We start from the raw sequence: 18,886 nt of genomic DNA on the forward strand, positions 1-18,886 counted from the left end.
CTTGGACGTGGATCAGTTGTACATTTCAACGCAAGAGATCGTGCACAGCATTGAGAAAAAAATGATCTGCAATTACGTGTAAAAATGTGGGTGGGTCTCACAAATACAGTGAGTGAAAGAAGCCAAACACAAGAAGGGCATTCATTCATATATTCCATTCATATAAAGTTTACAACTCATCTCTGGTGTTTCAAGTTGCAACTACGGTCACTCCCAGGGGATAAGGACTATAAGGGGCATGAGGGGAGCTTTTAGGGGGGCTGGTATATTCTATTTCTCGCTCTGGTGCTGGTTACATTGTGGAAATCTACTGGGCTATATCTTTAAAATGGGCATAGTTTTCTGTATGTGTGTGATACTGCAATAAAAAGTTCATTCAAAGGGGCGCCTGGGTGGCTCAGTCACTAAGTGTCTGCCTCAGCTCAGGTCATGGTCCCAGGGTCCTGGGATCGAGCCCCACATCGGGCTCCCTGCTCAGCGGGAGGCCTGCTTCTCCCTCTCCCACCCCCATCCCTGCTTGTGTTCCCTCTCTCCCTGTCTCTCTCTCTCTGTCAAACAAATAAATAAAATCTTAAAAAAAAAGTTCATTTGAAGATGTGCTATGGATATAAGGGAAAATGCATTTATGGCATAAGGAAACTCTCCCCCTGACATTGGTGGTGAGTGGTTCCTCTGAAATACGAGCCATGCCTGTAATCAGTAGGCCAAACATTCCCGGAGATAGCCATGTTCCAAGGGAGTGGCTGCTGGAAGCACCTGCAACTGCCTCATCTCCCTTCCTTTCCATTCCACCTACACCTAGCTCTTCAATCCCCCAGGCTCCTGTGATGCGCACCCTAACACCAGCTTCTCCCCTCATCTCCATCGGCATTACTGAACACCATCCGGAAACTTTTATCGATCACCTTCTGTATACGGTGCGTGGTTTACAACCCCTGGGGTGCTAAGAAGTATAGGACGCAGAACCCACCCGAGGGCTTGCAAGTATGTCTGTATAAAACATGTATCTCTATGTGTATTTTATTTGAAATAGGTACATTTTTTACATGCGTATTTTGCAAATATAAAGTAATGTAGGTTATGCTAGGCATCAAAAAAGATGATAAAAATACCAAATGCCATTTGGATTTAGATGCGGACATTCTTGGGGAAGACAATCTTTCAAAAGGCTAGCAAAGGAGAGCCATCCAGGTATAACGTGTCTCCTGGTGAGGTGTGGCGTGTAAAACCCAACATCATCTGGAATGTACTGCGGTCACAGTGCTTCATTTATCAAGGCCTTAGAACGAAATGCCAGTTTGCAGGATATAGAGGCTAGAGAATTAGGTAAATGACACCACGAGGCACAGACCAGACAAATAATGCAGGACATTCTGCAGGGTAAGAGGCTGGGTTTATTTCAAGCAGTGAAGGTCATAAAGAAATGACTCTTTTAGGTCAAAGAGAAGTGAGGCCATGGTCACCACACGCAGCACAACCTGGTGGACTGGATTCTGGTTTGAACCACCTGCTGCAAAGAACATTTTGGAAACAACAGAAAACATCTGAATGTGGGCTGGGTAAGGATGATACCTCCAGAGATGTAGGGACTGTGGGGCAGGAGAGGGTGAGGGAAGGGCCGGGGGAGTGGGGGAAGGAGAGTCAGGACCGGGCCAAGGGAGCATGGCGCGAGGGCAGTGGGAGGTGGGAACAAGGATAGGGCAAGGGTAGAATAAGGAGTGCAGAGCAAGGACAGGTCCAGCCAGGGGACAAAGGGAGGGCCAGGGCAGGCAAAGAGCACTGGTAGCCAGTGATGGTGGCAGGGATTCTGCCGGCCCGGAGGCCCTTGGTTTGAAGAAAGCAGGCTCCTGGGGGGGTCTTCAGATGGTGGGCACCCAGGCGCACCTTGCCCTTCCCCTTGGGGACAGCCACCTGACTCCTCATCAACAGCAGAAGGATTCCCCTCCTGGCGTCTCCCACCCTCTGGAAGCAGAGATTCTGGCTTCTGTCTCACTGGGTGGTGTTTCTGTGTTTCTGTCCGCCCGGCTTTCTGACCTACCCCTGGACTCATCCACACGGAAGGCTGGCACCCCAGGTCCTGCTACTTCCCTAAAGGTGACTCTGGAGCTCCCCTCCCTTCCCTAGGGCCACCAAGGCCTCCCTGGGAGGCTCAACCTCTGGCCAACATGGTCATTTCTTTTACCTCCTCCTCATGTCCCTTTCCCCTCCCTTTCCCCTTCTTTCTTCCTACTACTTTCTTGCCACTTACTAACCTTAGCAATGCCTTCACCACTCTGTGCCTCAGTTTCCACAGCTGTGTCACAGGGATAACAACAGTAGCTGCTTCACTGAGTTATGGGGATTAAATGAGTTCCTATGTTTGAACTGCTTAGACCAGCACCAGCACAGAGTAATTGCTAGGGGTCCATTAGCATAATTATGCTTCACTTTTTTCTGTGTTTTGGCTTGCCAGGGCCCAAGGGCACAGCCTCCCCAGCCCAAGACACCTGGTCCTTCTAGGGCTTAATAATTGACCCCAGCAGAGGAGCCTAGAGACTCAGCAAAGGCCCAAATTTAAGGACCGTTCAAGTCTTTCCATGTCCTGGGGGGTAAAGGCTTGAAAACAGAAGCTGGAGTCCTAACTGAATTATTCAGTTAAACATCACCCTGTTTATGGGACAAAGTTCTCATGAGTTTTATGAGTCTGTGGAAAATATTTCAGAGTACAAATATCCATTTAAGAATCAAGACTGGTGTTTTTCCAGATGGCAAACAGCTTAAAGATGTGCTTCCAACTCTGCCAGGTTTACTTGTAAGAACACTAATTATCTTATTAGAAATAGGTCCCTTTTTAGAATTATGATCAGCTTGCCTTTTTTTTTTTAATTCTGGGAAAAGAGCATATGCATATTTCATCCCTGGCCAACGGAAAACTTGGGCTTTTCCAGAGCAGAAACACCCTAACCCACTGAGCATTACTCCCTAGTCACATACCCCTCCCATCAGAAGGACACAGGGTGAAATTGCATTTGGATTTTGAGTGGGTTTAAATAAATGTTGTTCTGAGAATTTTGCAGCCATCCCTGAGACCAAGCCGGGCAGCTGCGGTGGAGCTTGGGGCTCGGCTTCCAGTTGCACTTGCCAGGGGAAATTTCATGTTCTGTCTTCCAGGCAGAAGGGCTGGATTTCATGCAGCTAAAGCCAAGGGAGGATATGACAGCATTTCAAACACTCCAGTCAAATCTGAAGAAAAAACTCTATGAATTATCTGTGTTTTTGGACTCGAGGTCAGGGAACAGGGTAGGAGGAAGGAGGAGGGAGTGGCCTTGAATGCCAAAGCCATAATGGCCCAAAAGATGATAAATGGCATTGTGAACTTTTGAGGTGTCCTCAGCTTGCCGCAGACATGCTGGGCAGCAGGACCAGAGAAAATTTCCCTTTTGACACCTGAATTCTCCAAAGCCGGGCTGCCTATGTAGCCGCTCTCCTCAGTGAGTCACTGAACATCTTTAAGATTTTGGTACAACTAACCATCAGTTTCCCAGGGAGAAATTTAAAGGGCGTATGGCCACAGAGAGCCTCTACGGGCCTAAGGGGAGATAAAAGGAGTCCTTGACACCACCCAAGATGGGTGACGGAGTGTCCCCGCAGGAGGCAGGAGGCGAAGGGGCTCCTCCCTGGCCTCCCCTAAGGCCAGTGAATCAAGGCTGTAAACATCTGTTGCAAGTAGATGTCACTAGTGTTTTATGGTGCATCTCAAAACAGACTGTGATGTTCTCTGGCCTCCGGAACCTTCCCAAGCCCCCAGGGAAGGCCTCCTTGTACAGAGGGAGGCTACCAACCTCGCTAGCAGAGAACCGTATTGGCTCTTCATTAGTTGTATTAATAAAATGTATACTCTAGAACCACACTAATACACAACTAGCTACTAAGAACATACAGTAATTTATAATATATTTATGTGCTTTGAAGTGGTCAATAGCCATGTATGGCTGGTGGCTACTATATTGGACAGCACAGATACAGAACTCTCCTATCATCACAGAAAGTTCTGTTGGACAGTGCTGCTTGACAGTATTCTTAACGAGCCAGCCACCTTTTTCACATCATTCACCCATTCCACAAATGGTTCTGGCCCCTTATACTTACAATGCTTGCTGCTATCGTGTTAATATGTTAACATGAGATATTGATATTTAGATAGGAACAAGGGACTTGCATCCAAAATTAAGACCTGTCTGTGCTGTACAATGTTCCAAGGCTTCTGATGATTTAAAGTGTGTACCTTCCGAATTAAGACTGATGTCTCTTCTGCAGATGTTTGCTGGCATTTCAAGGATTGCAAATAATGTAGAATCCAAACTCCGTTCCTGACTCTCCTAATTCTTGGAGAGAAAACTGCTCGACAACCAAGACACGGTGCTATCAATTCCCCCTGCCAGCTTCGGCTGGGATCAAGAATTCTGGTGTTACATTTCACTTAGGAATCCTGCTGACTGGTAGCCCTCAGGATCCTTACATGCTGGCATGTTGGCCCCACTCCCCAGACCGCCTCCCAGCTTTGATACACCCTAGTGACTCAACTTGCCATTGTGTTAACCCCAAACCCTTTCTTTGCCTAACACACTTTCCTGCTGTGGGCACACCCTCTCTCTGCCTTAGAAGAGCGGCCATCAATAGGGCTACTCCATGCAGCCACCCCCAGAGAGAACTCATTACTGAGGAGGGGGCACTGGGTGCCATGAGACCCAGAGACAGTGTGTGTCTCTACAGAGCTTATAGAAATGAGGCAGTTCGATTCACTTCTCTGGGGTTAATTCCAAGGTGCTTCTACTGCTACTTCCAACAGTAATAGTGTCTACAAACAATTTGCACTTTTGGAGCGGCATGATCCCAGGGGATAATTAACAAGCGGGAAATCATCTTTTTTTTTAAAAGGCTCTAAAAGCAACATGGATTTGAGGCCACCATCAAAAACACAGAATCACTTCCCTTTCGCTGTCATTTTAGAAGATACCTGGCTGACTCCCAGAAAGGTTCAGGGAGCACAGGTGATGGGTTTTGTGGACAATTCCTCCAAATGTGTTAAGTAGAAATCAAATGCAGCGAGTTTATCAGCTGCGGAGCTTTCTGAATGGGGCAGGCTCCGAAGACGGGCTAAGATAAAAAGAGAAGCAGAGTTGGTGAGGGCCGCCCAAGGTTTGTAACTTGCATACCATTGACCATGCCAAGGTAGAAGACCGCATTCACCAGCATGCCTCCTTTCCGGAAGTGGTCACTCATGTGCTCCAACCAGTTGGCGTCCAAACCGCTCACCGTCTGGCCGTTCTTGGAGACCCGGAGAGGAATGCTGACAGGATAGTATTGCCGGCACTTCTGATGGCTCTTCGGTTTGTTGAAAAGGGCGAGGATCTCCATTTCTGTTGGGATTTGTAAAGGAAGTGGGAGAGAAGAGGTCAAACAGTGACAAAAAACCTGCCTCCTTGGGTCTAGTGGAACCTCTTAGGAGCTTGGAGAAACGCTATCAAAGGTAAACTCTCTGTTAGGGTGCACTGTTGCCGAATAATAAAACCTGATTCCAGGTTGTAAGTTAGGGAGCCTTGAAAGGGAAATGGACGTCAAAGGTTGAGCTTCCAGTGGGGGACGTGGGTTTTGAATCTGGCATATGATGATGAACAGCTGCTATCTGGGATCAGTTTGTACAGTCAGGTGTTTGTGAAGACATTGTAGACATTTCTAGAAACTCATACAAGGGTGTTTTTTGGGGGAAAAGTGGACATATTTGGGTAAGAGCTGGCCTTCTTATAAAAGGTGCATATATAGAGGCACATAAAAATAAAAATACTGCTTTAATTCCAGGAACCTTGTACACCCCTGAACTCACTATTTATAAACTGCAGCGGTGTTTCCTGGGGCCGAAACCATAATACTTAAATCAAGTACATCAAAAACACACCATTGATATGTAAAAATAGTATGTTCCCGTAAATGGGGGTTCCTGCCTGGAGTGGTAGGTAGATGGCACCGGGAGTGGAGCTCTGAGCTTTTCCTTCCTTCATTTATAGCTCAGTTCTTCAAAAATCAATACTCACTACCGCCCGGCAGCTGACCCGCACCAGCCGTACGTGCTGCTGGCCTCGAGTGAGCAGCATCGGCCTCGAGAAACAAGTACCTGGATTTTCAATCTAAGTCTTAAAGGTCTATTTTTGTGTTACTCATTTAGTCAAGCAATCAGAGTTTACCCAGCTTAAAAAGCTTTGCTCACACAGGCTAGTCAGGAATATGCTTTGGTTTCCAAAAATATCTATTGGAATAATAAGAAAATCCCCACCCTTCTTTCAAAGAAATATTTTAAAGGTCGTAAACAATGGTTGACATTAGCAAAAAGGACACAGCACACTATTGCTCCCTGCAGGAGAGACCGGGCCTCGTCCCACATTCTGGGACGCGGTCTCCCATACTTCAGTATCTCACAATTTTGCAGTATCCAAACATTAGCTGAATTATTATTCTTTTAAGCACAATCACTTTCCTTTAGTTAAATAAATGAATTTAAAATGGAAACGTCGCTTCATGACCAAATAGCTACCACTTGCTATAAACAGAAGGGAATGATGAGGCACATTAACACCAAATATGTCCATCCACACAACATCTAAAATTATCCCAATAGGTATTGTATTCGGGCAAAGGAAGTCTTTTATAGCTCCATCTGAGCAAACAGCAGCCGAGATCTCTAGGGAGCAATGCCAGGCCATGACACTTTGTCATCAGCAAGAGTTAAGCTACCGGGGGTGGGGGGACCATTTCAGGTCATCCATTGGATAGAACCAATTAGGAAAGAAAGGTGGCCACTTTTTGAAGATGGGATTTTAAACAACCGAATCTGGCCCATTTATGATCCCCATTGCAAATTACCTTTCTCAGTCCATTTGCCTGACTCAGGAAGCCACCTCTCACCAGTAAATGCTTTCACGCAAGAAATTAGGTCTTGGTGTACGGAAGTGGTAATCACTAGACTATATTCATGACTTTGAAATATACACTGAAGGAATGGAGTCGAGCAAAGGAAGGCTTGTAATGGGGGTGGAATCAAGCAATGGATTGGAACTAAGGGGGACATGATGTGAACTACAGGATCAGGCCTTCTCCAGTCCTTACATGCTAGGGGTTCAAATAGAAGCCCGGGCTACTAAAGACAAGAAGACAAGCGACGCTTTAGTGGGTCCCTGACTTCACCTGGATTTCTTCCAAAGCAAACCCTGTAAGTTTCTGAGTGCCAGTAGTTTATTTGGGACGTGATCCCAGGAAACAGAGCAAAGGAGTAGGGGTAGGAAACAGGGAAGCGAGGGAAGCCAGTGAAGTAATTGGGACTCAGCTAACAGAGGCCCCTGAGACACTGTACAGAATACACCTCAGATTGCCTTACCAAGGCTCAAGGAATCCTGGGCATTTATCCTCAGAAACTGAGAGCCACTCCTGAGGTACGAATTCCCTGGGGTTGTCCGGCCTGCTGGGGTGTGTTCTCATTCCAGAGAACTAAGGCTAAGTTTTCTTAAAAAGAAAAAGAAATCACAGCCTCTACATGGGAGAGGCGAGTGGAGAATTTGACCACGGCCAAAGTCCAAAAACACATGACAACACTTTATCACCCAGAAGGATTCCTCACTCACATGGCAAGACAGAAACACAAATTTCCCAAATGCATAATGAAACAGAAAAAGGGAAGGGGGGCTGCTGGACGTGGGGTGAAGGGAAGGCAGAGACCGCCAGACAAGGTACACAGCGCGGTGCTCACAGCGCCCCAGCCCACCCATTGGGAGCCTCCCCAGGGAAGAGGGCTGAAGCCAGAGACAGAAATAAATTTGTCAGGAAGGGAAGGAAATGCTGCTGGACTCGAGAGCCTCCAAAGCATTAGTAGTGATGAAATATTGGGAGAAACCTGATTTCAGATGCGTAACCCTTTAGTTAATTCCCCATTCCCGCTGGAGCCTTGGCCACAATCCTCTCACTACTCACATGGAAACCGGCCAAGAGAAACTGTCCCCAAATGATGCCCTTTGATGTTTTAATATTCTGATTCTCCAGCACACATCATCACATGAGCAGGCACCGAGGGTTCCAAAAAGAAGTCCCAAGTTTGTTTAAATTTTCTCAGCTGCTCTGTGACTCCGCCATGACCCCAGCTGGAAGATTTTTCCAGACATGGGACAGAAAGTCCCAAAGGAGGGGGAAAGGCATTGTTTCTGAGAATGTTCTGAGAACAGCTGAAGAATCAGACTGGCAGAGCACCCAAGGAGCATCAAGACTGTCTTGCCTTTTATTTTTATTTGTCTTCGTGTCTTTCTCTTCCTCCCTGACACAGGGGGAGCTTGCCTCATGCTATTTAGATCCCCCCGTGTGCAGAGAAGTCCCTGTAATATGACAGGGGATACATACATGTTTGCTGGATTGACCTGAGCCAGACAAGCGCAACAAGCTAGGGAAGGAGGAGGGCTCATGGGGCCTCCTGGCTGCTGCCGGCCTTGCTAAGCTCCTCAGGAGCAGGAAGGAAAGAGGGAGATGCCCAGTTCTGAAGCCCATGCCAGGCAGTGGGGATTTAGGCACAGGACGGAAGTCTGCAGTCTGTCTGCAAGTAAGGCCCCAGAGAGCCTGTGATTGGCAGGGAGCAGGCAAGCTGGTTGGGTCTGGGTGTTCCAAGAGACCTCCAGGCTGGAGGGAAGAGAGAGTTCAGCGTCTGGCTACAGCATGGGGCTCCAAGGGCTAGAGTGGGAGGAGGAGGAGGCTGGTGAGTTGGCTGGGTGGGAAGAAACATGTGGGAGTCGGACGTGACCTGGTAGGTGGACTGCGTGGGAGCTAAGGTCTGCTGAGGTCACAGGCAGGGGGGCTCAGATGAAAGGTTTGCACCGGGAAGCAGGGCTGTGGGCTCTGTGGTGGGACAAGAGGGCAGAAGGGCCTGGAGCCCATCCAGATTCCTGAGTCCGAGACAAACTGCCTCAGACTTCTGTCAGGCGCGGGTACGACCAGCAAGGCACGTCTGGGCCTGGGTGGGGCCTGTTTGTGAGGACAAAGTAGGGGAACCACGGCATGCGCTCCACGGGAATCCCCTGGCGAGGAGAGTGGTAGCCACGGGCACTTTCACCTCCACCATCTGATGTGACTCTCCCAGCCCACGTGAGGGGCCACATGGGTTCTACGCCCAGAAACCTTAAGTGGATCCCCCAGACATCACAAGCTGGAAAGTGGCAAAGCCAAGAGTCTTTCCAACCCCAAACCTTGGGCTGTTCCCAAATCTAACAAGAGGCGAATTTCATCAGTACACCGAAGGCAGGAGCTGCTGCCCATGGCGGGGAGCTCAATAGCTCTTTGATAATGGACTGAGTGAAAGGCCAGAAAGATGGTGGCAGGTGGCAGATCTGGGAGGGGGCAGAACCACAGGGTAGAACCATCCTGGGGGCACGGGGAAGGGAGGGCGCTGGCCCAGTGCGGGAGGGGGGCCACACAAGAGAAAGGCCAGACTCAGGAGGACACCTCCTTTCCCTCCCCACACAGTGAGCTCGCTGCCAGGGAGGCCTACCGAATAAAATACAACTGGGGTCACTGGCTCAGGTTTCTGGCTGGCATTTCTAAGCATTTTAAGTGACTAGGCACAGGACAGGAAGGGCAGCACTTGGAAGATGTTTGGTTACTATTTCAGTGACAGTGAGAACAATCTGAATTTGTGTGGACCTTTCCGGCCTCCTCGTTTCTCTGACTGAAGACGTCGCAACAGAGACGCTGAGGGAAGGACAGACAGGAATGTTGCAGGCCAGGAGGGAAGTGACAGATGGACATCTGGGGCGCCTTCTGAACCTCTCCCTGCACGGGCCTTCCCCACCTGGCCTATTCATTACAGATGAAGCAAGCATGCTCCCCATCAACAGAAATGCACCACAAGGGGCCATTCGTGCTCTTCTGAGCAGAGCTGCTGGGGGTGCTGTGTGTTCACCATAAGGCAGGGGCAAGTGTGGGAAGGGCAGCGTCCAGGAGTGGGGCCCCGGGCTGTCCCTACAAGCTCAGGAGATCCCTGCGCAGCAAGGACACTGAGCCCTCAGGAAATTCTCCAGGACCAGGAAATAAGCCAATGATCAGGAAGAGAACCACATGATGGGTCTCCAGAGGGACCTGTGTGGGCAAGGGGAGCATAACCTCTGGACCAGAGCGGCCGTTCAGGAGCCCACGGGGTTGGGGAGGGCCCGCGTGCCCTGTGTCTGGATGGCGAATTCACTGGCAAGCCCTATGTGAGCAGTTGCAGCCTAGACCCGGCTCCCCTAGGCCTCCTATAAAGGAAATAAATTAAACGAGAGGAAGGAGGGGGAAAGAGGGAGACTCCCTCTGGATTTTTTTTAATTGTCTTGCTGTGATTGCCTATTTAAGCCCACCTGGCAGAAAGAGGAGTAAAAACACTTCACCCTCCTTAGGGGGCCCTGAGAGAAAGGCAAGCTGAAAGCTGAGCAAGCAGCAGGGAGGGGAAGCTGGGGAGATGCCGGGGGCAGGGTGATGGTGCAAGGAAATGGTAAGACTTCCCAGGCAAAAGATTTAGGAGAGAAGCTTGGGTCAGGTGAAGGCCATGATCAATGCTGACAGGGCCCCTGCATGTCCAGCCTTTGGGGAGGCTGGATGCTCAAGCTAGAAGCTAAAATTTCACTACATGAGGGCATGGAAGGCGATTTTCCTTATCTGCGAAATGGGCTTAATAATCACATCCGCCATCATAAAGCTGTTGTGAGGCGCCATCAAGATGGCACACTGGAAGAACTCAGACTGGTTCACCCAGAGAGATGCCACCATCCTGACTGTTGTCTGCCCATCCCCCTCAAGGCACGTATTTGTACCAGTAATGCCTGTGTATTCATGAACTGATGAAACAAGTCCAAAGGTTCATTTATGCCACGCAGTGAGGAATAAAGGATAGCAACGAGCTGCCAAAATTTCAGAGACCTGTGGCCTCCCGAGTAGAGAGATAAGGGCCAGCTTTGCGTGCAGACAACGGACAGCCAACTGCCCACTGAGTGAGATTAAAGTGGGGTACTGTAACACCCTCCAAGGCCGAAATTCCCATCCACTATTGGGCTGACCACCTCCAGACACACATTAACCCATTATTCCTCGGCAGGACCTGGTCTGCTAGTAAAGAACAGGGACTTGAAGAAATGAGACACAGGCCAAGACACCCTGGGTGTTGAGGGGTCTCTGTGTGTTCAGCAATGGAGGAGAGTCTCAGGGTGAGGGAGGCGAACAGCCCCAGGGGCAGCCTGTGGGGGAAATGGTCCTAGGACAAGTCTCCCCAGTGAATTTTCCCTGGGGTCAACCGCAGAGGGCAGGAAGTCTGGAAGTAGGCTTGGAGAAAGATGGATTCTGGAGCGGGAAATATCAGAAAAGTCCTGAGGGGTACTTCAGTACCGAGTGCCTCCTTTCTCCAAGCCAGGGTTCCGTGCAGAGGTAGAGGCCTGTGGGCAGGGCTACTGAGCCTGTGTGCCAATAATAACAGTTCACACTTAGTCAAGCAGTGCTGAGTGCCTTAAATGTACCCCTCACTTAACCTTTCAACAAGAAACTATTGTTCTGTCTCTATTTACCAGGGTAAGAAACTGAGGCACAGGAGGGTAACTTGCCCAAGACTGCCTAGGTAGAAGGTGGCAAATGGAATGGATATAAGCAGAGTCTAGATTCTTAAAGTTTACTGATTAACTGATTGAAGAGAGAGAGCGAGAGGGAGAGAAAGAGAGAGCACCAGCAGGCGGGAGAGGGAGAGGGAGAAGCAGGGGAGCCCGACCCGGGGCTGGAGCCCGACCCGGGGCTGGATCCCAGGACCCCAGGATCACGACCTGAGCCGAAGGCAGACACTTAACGGACTGAGCCACCCAGGCGCCCCCCAGAGTCTAGGTTCTTAACCACAGTGCTACCTGCCTCTCAAAGACTCCTGCCTTTTTCTCCTGGAGGGCCTATGCCTGCCCTGAACCCTCACCCTTGCACACTCCTCCAAGGAGGCCTATCTTCCTTCTGGGGATTCAGAGCAACACATCCAGCCCAACACCAATGACAAGATGCAAGTTTCTGGGATAAGACTTAGACATTCATCAGGAGGCACACACATGGTCTCAGCTACTCTGGTACCAATAACTGCTGGCTACTATCATCGTTGTGCTGTTGTTATCTGGAACTGCCTTCCTAACGTGCACACTCGAGCGGTTGTTACAATGTAAGAGGATTCACATCTTTCTCTCCACAGTGCTGATCCGTCAACTATACACACTCCCTGAAATTTGGTTCTTTACAGCCTAGTGAGTTGAATCACCAGTTTCCTGCACAATTCGTCCTCAAAACTGTCTTTCTTGATTTCTCTCTTTAGGGGGATACTCAAAGTAAGTGGACCAGAAGTGGAGCATGGGTTCTGCATTGGTGCCCGGCACAGGAACGCTTCCTGTGCTAAGAGCGAGGTTGTTCGAGGGCAGCGCAAGAGTGTGGGGATAAATCCCTCGAGTTCTAGAATCCACTTCAAATGTAACATGTTGGAGCAACTGCAAGTCAATTTCATGTGGTTCTGCTTTCCCGGAAGTCACGGTGTCAGTAAGCAATCAGTCAGGAGGCCCAGAAAAATCCAGTTTCTCCTGCGGGATGGACTGCTGTCTGTACACTCTCATTCCATTTCTTTTTCCTAAAATGCCATGGATTACTGCAAAGCTGTTAGCCTGTCTGTAGGTGGGTCAAAAGTCCCTGTGCTGACATACTTACTTGCCGAGAGTGGCTCCTCGCGCACTTCCAACAGGTCACCATCAGGCCCATCCAGAGCCTTGCTCATTCCGTGTGGAGACCGTTCTGCACCGTCCCCTTCTCCGGAGGGCAAGCTGGGCTGCTCAGCAACGGACGTCTCTCCTCCGGGGCCCTGGCCTGGCTCCTGGCCGCTGTCTGTCCCTGCGGGAGCACCCGGGGGCTCATCATCCCCGCACCGGCCCGGCTCCTTTTCCGCAGCTCTGGTGTCCGCTGGGGGCCTGCTGCCTGCTGACTTCACAGGGCAACCATACTGAGGTATGACACCGACAAATTTCAGGCCCTGACTCGCAGCCTCCTGGACCTGTGAGGCAAACAAAATGAAGGCGACCACGTGGATGGGATGTTCTATCGAAGGGAGACACGTGCAACATCCAAAACACCTCGCTGAAGGCCTCTGGGGATCCTTCGGTCTGAACATGAAATCTCTCAAGGCGGCAGACGCTCCAAGTCCCCTCTAGGCAGTGGCCACACCCTAAGCCTGGCCCCACTGGGGAAAGACAGCATGGGGCTTGCTCTTTTTAACTATGAAGCATGTGGTGAGGCAGGGCTGAGGATTACCTCTCTTCGAAATACTGCATTAGTCCCCTTTGGTTATTTTTTTTCTAAGGGGCTGCAAGAAGGTTCTAAAGGATGAGTTGGAACAACGAGTTTGAAAGAGGAAGTTCATTTTGGTAAGAGTTTATTTTTTTCATTATTTTTTTTTCTGATGAATCACCTACTTCCTGCCAATCAGGCTACTGTATAATCCAGTAGGTCTATATAGCCATATACTAACTACCAGATGACATTTTATGACCGAAAGAGCTTCCTCTTTTAAACAATTGTTTTGGCAGAGAAGGGCGGAGGTGGGGAAAATCACCACTGTGTGAAAGCTGGTGTGCACATTCCCCACAGCGGGGAAATCTGACCAACACCTGCTCCGTGGTGCTCTCCGCCTCAGCCAAAGGCACCCGAAAACCACGCTGGGCCCTCAGGTGTTGCTTGGGCAGACTCGTGACTCTCCAAGCCATGGTGCACACCATCCAGTCTCAGTCGCAGGTAACTTGCTTCTCACTTCCTAAGCCCCTGAGATGGGGGGCTAACGGCCACGCAGAGTACCGAGGCACTTTAACTCTTCCCTCCCTGACAAATACCCCCAGGCAACTGAATTTAATAGTCGCAAGGGAAAGAAAAATGGAAAGTAAGAGCCTAATAAAATCAAGGAAGAGCCAGCCCAAACTAGGAAATCGGCTTTACGGGACTTTCCGGGTGAGGATGCTACAGATGAATCAGGAAGTGAAGACCTCAGAGTTATGTAAGTCTTAGTCACCAACCCCTGAGTGGATGACCTCAGAAAATCTTGAGGCTTCTGCAGTGGTCATCCACCGTCATTTGAGAATTAGTAAGAAACGCCCCCATGGAGCTACTCTAAGAGACAAGCAAGCCAAGGCAGCCCTCCTTGGATGAACTGCCCTAACTTTAAGCCAACGGTCATTTCAGTTCAACACTACACATTCTGGAAAGCAATCTAGAGCAGTTACAAATGTACAGTCCGGTCTTTCTATAAAGTCTAGCCTGTGCTAGAAATAATGACGATAGTAGGAATTACCATCTAGTGCAGACCTGCTGTGTCCCAGGCACTGTACTAGGCATTTTCCATAAATTCTTCTGTTTAATTCTTCAAAGACCATTACAAAAAAGAAACTTTCCATGAAACAAACCCCTTTCCGTTCTGAAAATTCATTTTTCGCCCATTAATCTGTGATACCCACCTACTTTTAGAAATTGTTTTGGAAAGCTTCTGAAAGAAGACACAGGTAACAAAAGTTTTCAAAAGAAAAGAGGGGGAGATAATTACTGTCCAAGAACCTTAGGTTAAGGGAAGCTAAGCTACTGCCTACGAAGCCTTGCTCTGAGCTTCCTGGCAACATAGGCAAAGCAATGGATCTTACGAATCTCAAATGAAATGAGGAAACGTGCGAGGTCCGTAAGAGAGAAGCATGATTTGCTGGTCAGGAACAGAGAAACTTGTTGTAGGACTCTTGTAGAGCCATGGAGTAAAATGTGCCTTCCTCAGTTTTACAGAAAATGAAGAGACATTTTTCTTACATCACTTATATGCTCTTAACCCTTGACAGACGGCAAGGACCTGAGGCTGCGGCACAGGGGCAGAGCTAAACTGAGGTGATCCAGGGAGTTGTGGATAGCTGCACGGATGCGGGCGTACGTCGGAGCTGGGGAACCGGGCCACCTTAGCGCTGACTCCTCCCATTCCCACTGCAGGGGACGGAGGTGGCTTTTTTCTAATCTTAAATTTTCTAAATCTGTGCATTTTTTTGAAAATTTTTAAAGATTTTATTTATTTATTTGAGAGAGAGAATGAGAGAGAGAGAGAGAGCACATGAGGGGGGGAGGGTCAGAGGGAGAAGCAGACTCCCCGCCGAGCAGGGAGCCTGATGTGGGACTCCATCCAGGGACTCCAGGATCATGACCTGAGCCGAAGGCAGTCACTTAACCAACTGAGCCACCCAGGCGCCCTAAATCTGTGAATTATTTCACACCTGACTTGCCAACGCTTTTCTTCGGAAGGGGTTTGGAAATGGGCTTTTTAAAGTTTTGCACACGTTATGCAAATTCTCAAGGCACTAAACCTGTAGTAAAAGTGAACGAAACCTAACGGCCACAAATTTTCATATGTGAGAAAATACTATTAATAATTTCCAGATGTAGCTCCTACAGGAAGGACAGTAAGCTCTCTCCCCGCAAGCTGCAGACCTCTGTTTCAGCTGTCAGGCCCCTACACTCCAGTGGGGCTCTCTCCTTCATCAACTGCAACACTGTCGGCACCTGGCCCACTTGCACCCAGCCCCTGCTACGGGTGTCTCACCACAGACAAGGCACCTCTGACTACTGAAGCATTTTTTTAAAAGCTGGTCCCAATAGGCCTGAGTCATGGGGTTTGAAGGCAGAAAAGGCCTGGCTTGGAGCTCCAGGTGTGAGACTCTGGAATCAGAGTATGTTATGTAACTTTCTAGGTCTCAGTTTTCTCACCCATAAAATGGGGTGGGGGAACCATACTTCTCTTGCAGTTGCTCTGAAGATTAGACATTATATTTGGCGGGGGTGAGGAAGGAGAGAAAGGTACTCCTGACCATCACTGTTGCTCTACCCCCTCTCCTTATCGATCCCAGGCTTCTGTGATCCTGCAGAGACTGACAGTCACCCAGAGTGAGGAGGCGAGGACTCTGGACCCAGGGCATTAGCCCAGTCCTCCCCTCCTTTACTGGGATTTGAAACTGGAATCAGACATGTGCCCTTCTCCCACAGCTAACTGGACAACCATCTTCCTTGGAGCTACTATACCTCAAACTTGTCCTCTATGCCAGGGGTTCCCGAAGTGGGGTCCCATATTAGCAGCATCAGCTCAGCATCACCTGGGAACTTGTTAAAAATGCAAATTCTCAGGCCTCACTGACTCAGAAACCCTGAATCAAAACCTCCTTCCGATTTGGTCCCCAAATAGGTTTTTGCCTAGCACAGCGTATTTCTGGATCATATCATGATCATGACATGAGGGTAGGGCCCAGAGACTTGTGTTTTAGCAAGCTTCAGATGATTCCAATGCACCCCAAATTTGGGAATCACTATTCTAGAATACACATTTCACACAGGAAGAGTTTTGTGCACTGCTATGTCCCTGGTGTGAGAACGATGTCTGACACAGAGTAAGTATCTGTGGAATGAATGAATGAATGCACTAAACAATGAGTGAATATGTATGTCTCCTCTCCCAGAATGAGCTCCTTGAAGGTAGGGATGGAGACTGCTGAATTTTTCAGCTCCCAAATTCAACACACTGTATTAAGTTCCTACACTGGCCCAGACTAACATTGTATTTAGGTGCTGGGGGTACAAAATAGGAATCCCAACTCTCAGGGATATTCAGCCAATTATTATAAACAGACTTTAAAAACAATTATACCAACATGGCACAAAAATGCTTATTTTATAAGGTTATGTTAAAAAAGATCAAGATTCTAAACTTTATAGACACAATATCATGACAACTATGTAATATTTCTATTAGTGTGTAATTTTTCAAAATTTATCTAATAAGTATGCATATTACTTTTATAATTGAAAAAAGTAAATACTCCACAAATTTCTCATAGAGAATGATAAATATAGTAATAGATATAAAGGCATAGAAATGACAGTAATTATTTCTGCCTGAAGGGGAGGCTGAAAAGTTTCTGACAGGTCAGGACTGTAACAAATGAAATAATGTAATACAACAGGAAGAGGTGAGGAGTGTGACAGAATTGGAGTGTGTATGCTTCACCTTAAACAGTCAAATTCAATTTTTTTTTTCCAAAATACTGTGCTAGGAAAAACCTCTTTAGGGACCAAATCTGCAGGAGGTTTTGAAGGATGAATAGGAGTTCACCAGATAGGTGAAAGAAAGGGAGAACGGCAATGCAGGTAAAGAGAAAGAAGGATCATCATGGGCGAAACTTGATGGTATGCAACATCCTGATGTACTGAAGTCACTTCTATACATGAATATATCGGGATCATGACAAGAGAAACCAGGAGTGGGGGGTGGGGACTGGAAATCAGAAGGGCCATATCGTGGGTGTCACTGAATGGCATGCCAACAAAGGCTGTGACTTCACCCTGCAGGCCAGCATATTCTCCAACTTTCCCACTGCAGTAACTCCAAGAGCAGAGAATGGAGGTCTGAGGGCAAAGCACAAGATTTCTTTGAATGCTCATCTTTTATCTGAAACACTAATGAGAATTTTGTATCCTGCACCATAGTACTATACAATATCAAAACTTTTAAAAAGATGCAAAAGTTAAATGCCTCCCTCCCACCTCCATCCCAAGCCTTCCAGAGAAACTCATGTCTCAGGAATATGAAACATATGCAAATATGCATAAATCTTTGCAGCTCTGCTTACTTCCTGTGGGTGGATTCCTGGAAGAGGAATTAATGGGTCAAGAGATATTAACTTTTCAAAGGCTTGATACAGGCTGCCAAATTGTTTACCAGAAAAGGGGAGTAGTCCTTTTTAACCAGAGGAACCGCATTTAGATTTTATAAAGATCAATATTTGGCTAGACCCTAAGGGCTTTGACTCTTCTAACTCTAGTACAGCACTTTCTCTTTTTCTCTCTTAAGGTCATTTGACTGTGTTTGTTATATGGATCCCTGTTTCTCATTCACTCATTTATTCATTTGTTCATTCACAGCCTTTATTGAGCAAATCTCCGGAGTGTCCTAATGGTGGGCACCAGCTGCCATTTGTCAGAGTTCACCCTCAGCCACCCGGTCTCCTCACCCTATACTCCCTATGGTGACCTCCTCTACTCACTTGGGTTTAGCCACTAGTCATATGTCAATTATTCCCAAATCTGGACTCCCCAACTGTGACTTTCCTCTGGAGTTCACACCTACACGACCGACGATCATGATCTTAGCTGCTGGGTCCACCACCACCCTCATCTCGCAAACTGGAGCCACAAGCGGCTTCCTTAGCTCTTGCTTTTCTCTAACCCTGCGTTATCTGCTCACCACACCCTGCCAGATTTATCCCCCAGTGTCTCTGGAATCCCTCCTCCATTCTCCATACAACCAAAATCAATTTACCTCAGGCCTCATTCTCTGCTGCTGGACACTGCCAATCCTCCAAGCTACACCAGGTCCTCATGAGCATGGAGTCAAATCAATACAGAAGACCAAATCATGAACACCCAGGTCACCTCGTTATGGAATTGCCTGCAGACGGGCACAATTTCTCTAACGACTGTGATTATTAAAACAATAACTGTCAACATTGTACAACTCTTCCAGAAAGAACTTTAACATGCATGATCTTATGCCCCAAATAATACCTAACAGAAGAGGAAACTGGCTCTGGGACAGTTATGTGACTTGTTGAACTACCCAGGGCTAATCACAAGGCAAAGTCCAGATTCAGCTCAGTATCCTAAATCTAACCCAATGCTCCTTCAATGGTACCACTCTTTCTACTTTATGTAATCTGGCCTGAGCCGAGATGCTCAGTTTGATACCAGTGTAAACTGAAATACACCTGCACCCACCTCCTTA

The 18,886-nt window shown here is 48.1% G+C and overlaps 1 protein-coding gene across 3 annotated transcripts in view; it reads right to left on the bottom strand.

The window, feature by feature from the left end:
• The window catches only part of RFTN1 (raftlin, lipid raft linker 1), a 200,700-nt gene that overhangs the window by 43,844 nt on the left and 137,970 nt on the right, over positions 1-18,886 (bottom strand). For all 3 annotated transcript variants that reach the window (XM_028099111.2, XM_028099109.2, XM_028099110.2), the window contains 2 exons: positions 12,754-13,093; positions 5,196-5,399 (listed from right to left, as the gene is read on the bottom strand). In XM_028099111.2, the coding sequence (XP_027954912.2) occupies positions 5,196-5,399; positions 12,754-13,093 (544 nt within the window). The remainder of the gene's footprint in view (positions 1-5,195; positions 5,400-12,753; positions 13,094-18,886) is intronic.

Source organism: Eumetopias jubatus, unplaced genomic scaffold, assembly GCF_037043125.1.
Source record: "Eumetopias jubatus isolate StellerSeaLion01/CBP00866 unplaced genomic scaffold, mEumJub1_p1.0 scaffold_1, whole genome shotgun sequence".
Lineage (NCBI taxonomy): Eukaryota > Metazoa > Chordata > Mammalia > Carnivora > Otariidae > Eumetopias > Eumetopias jubatus.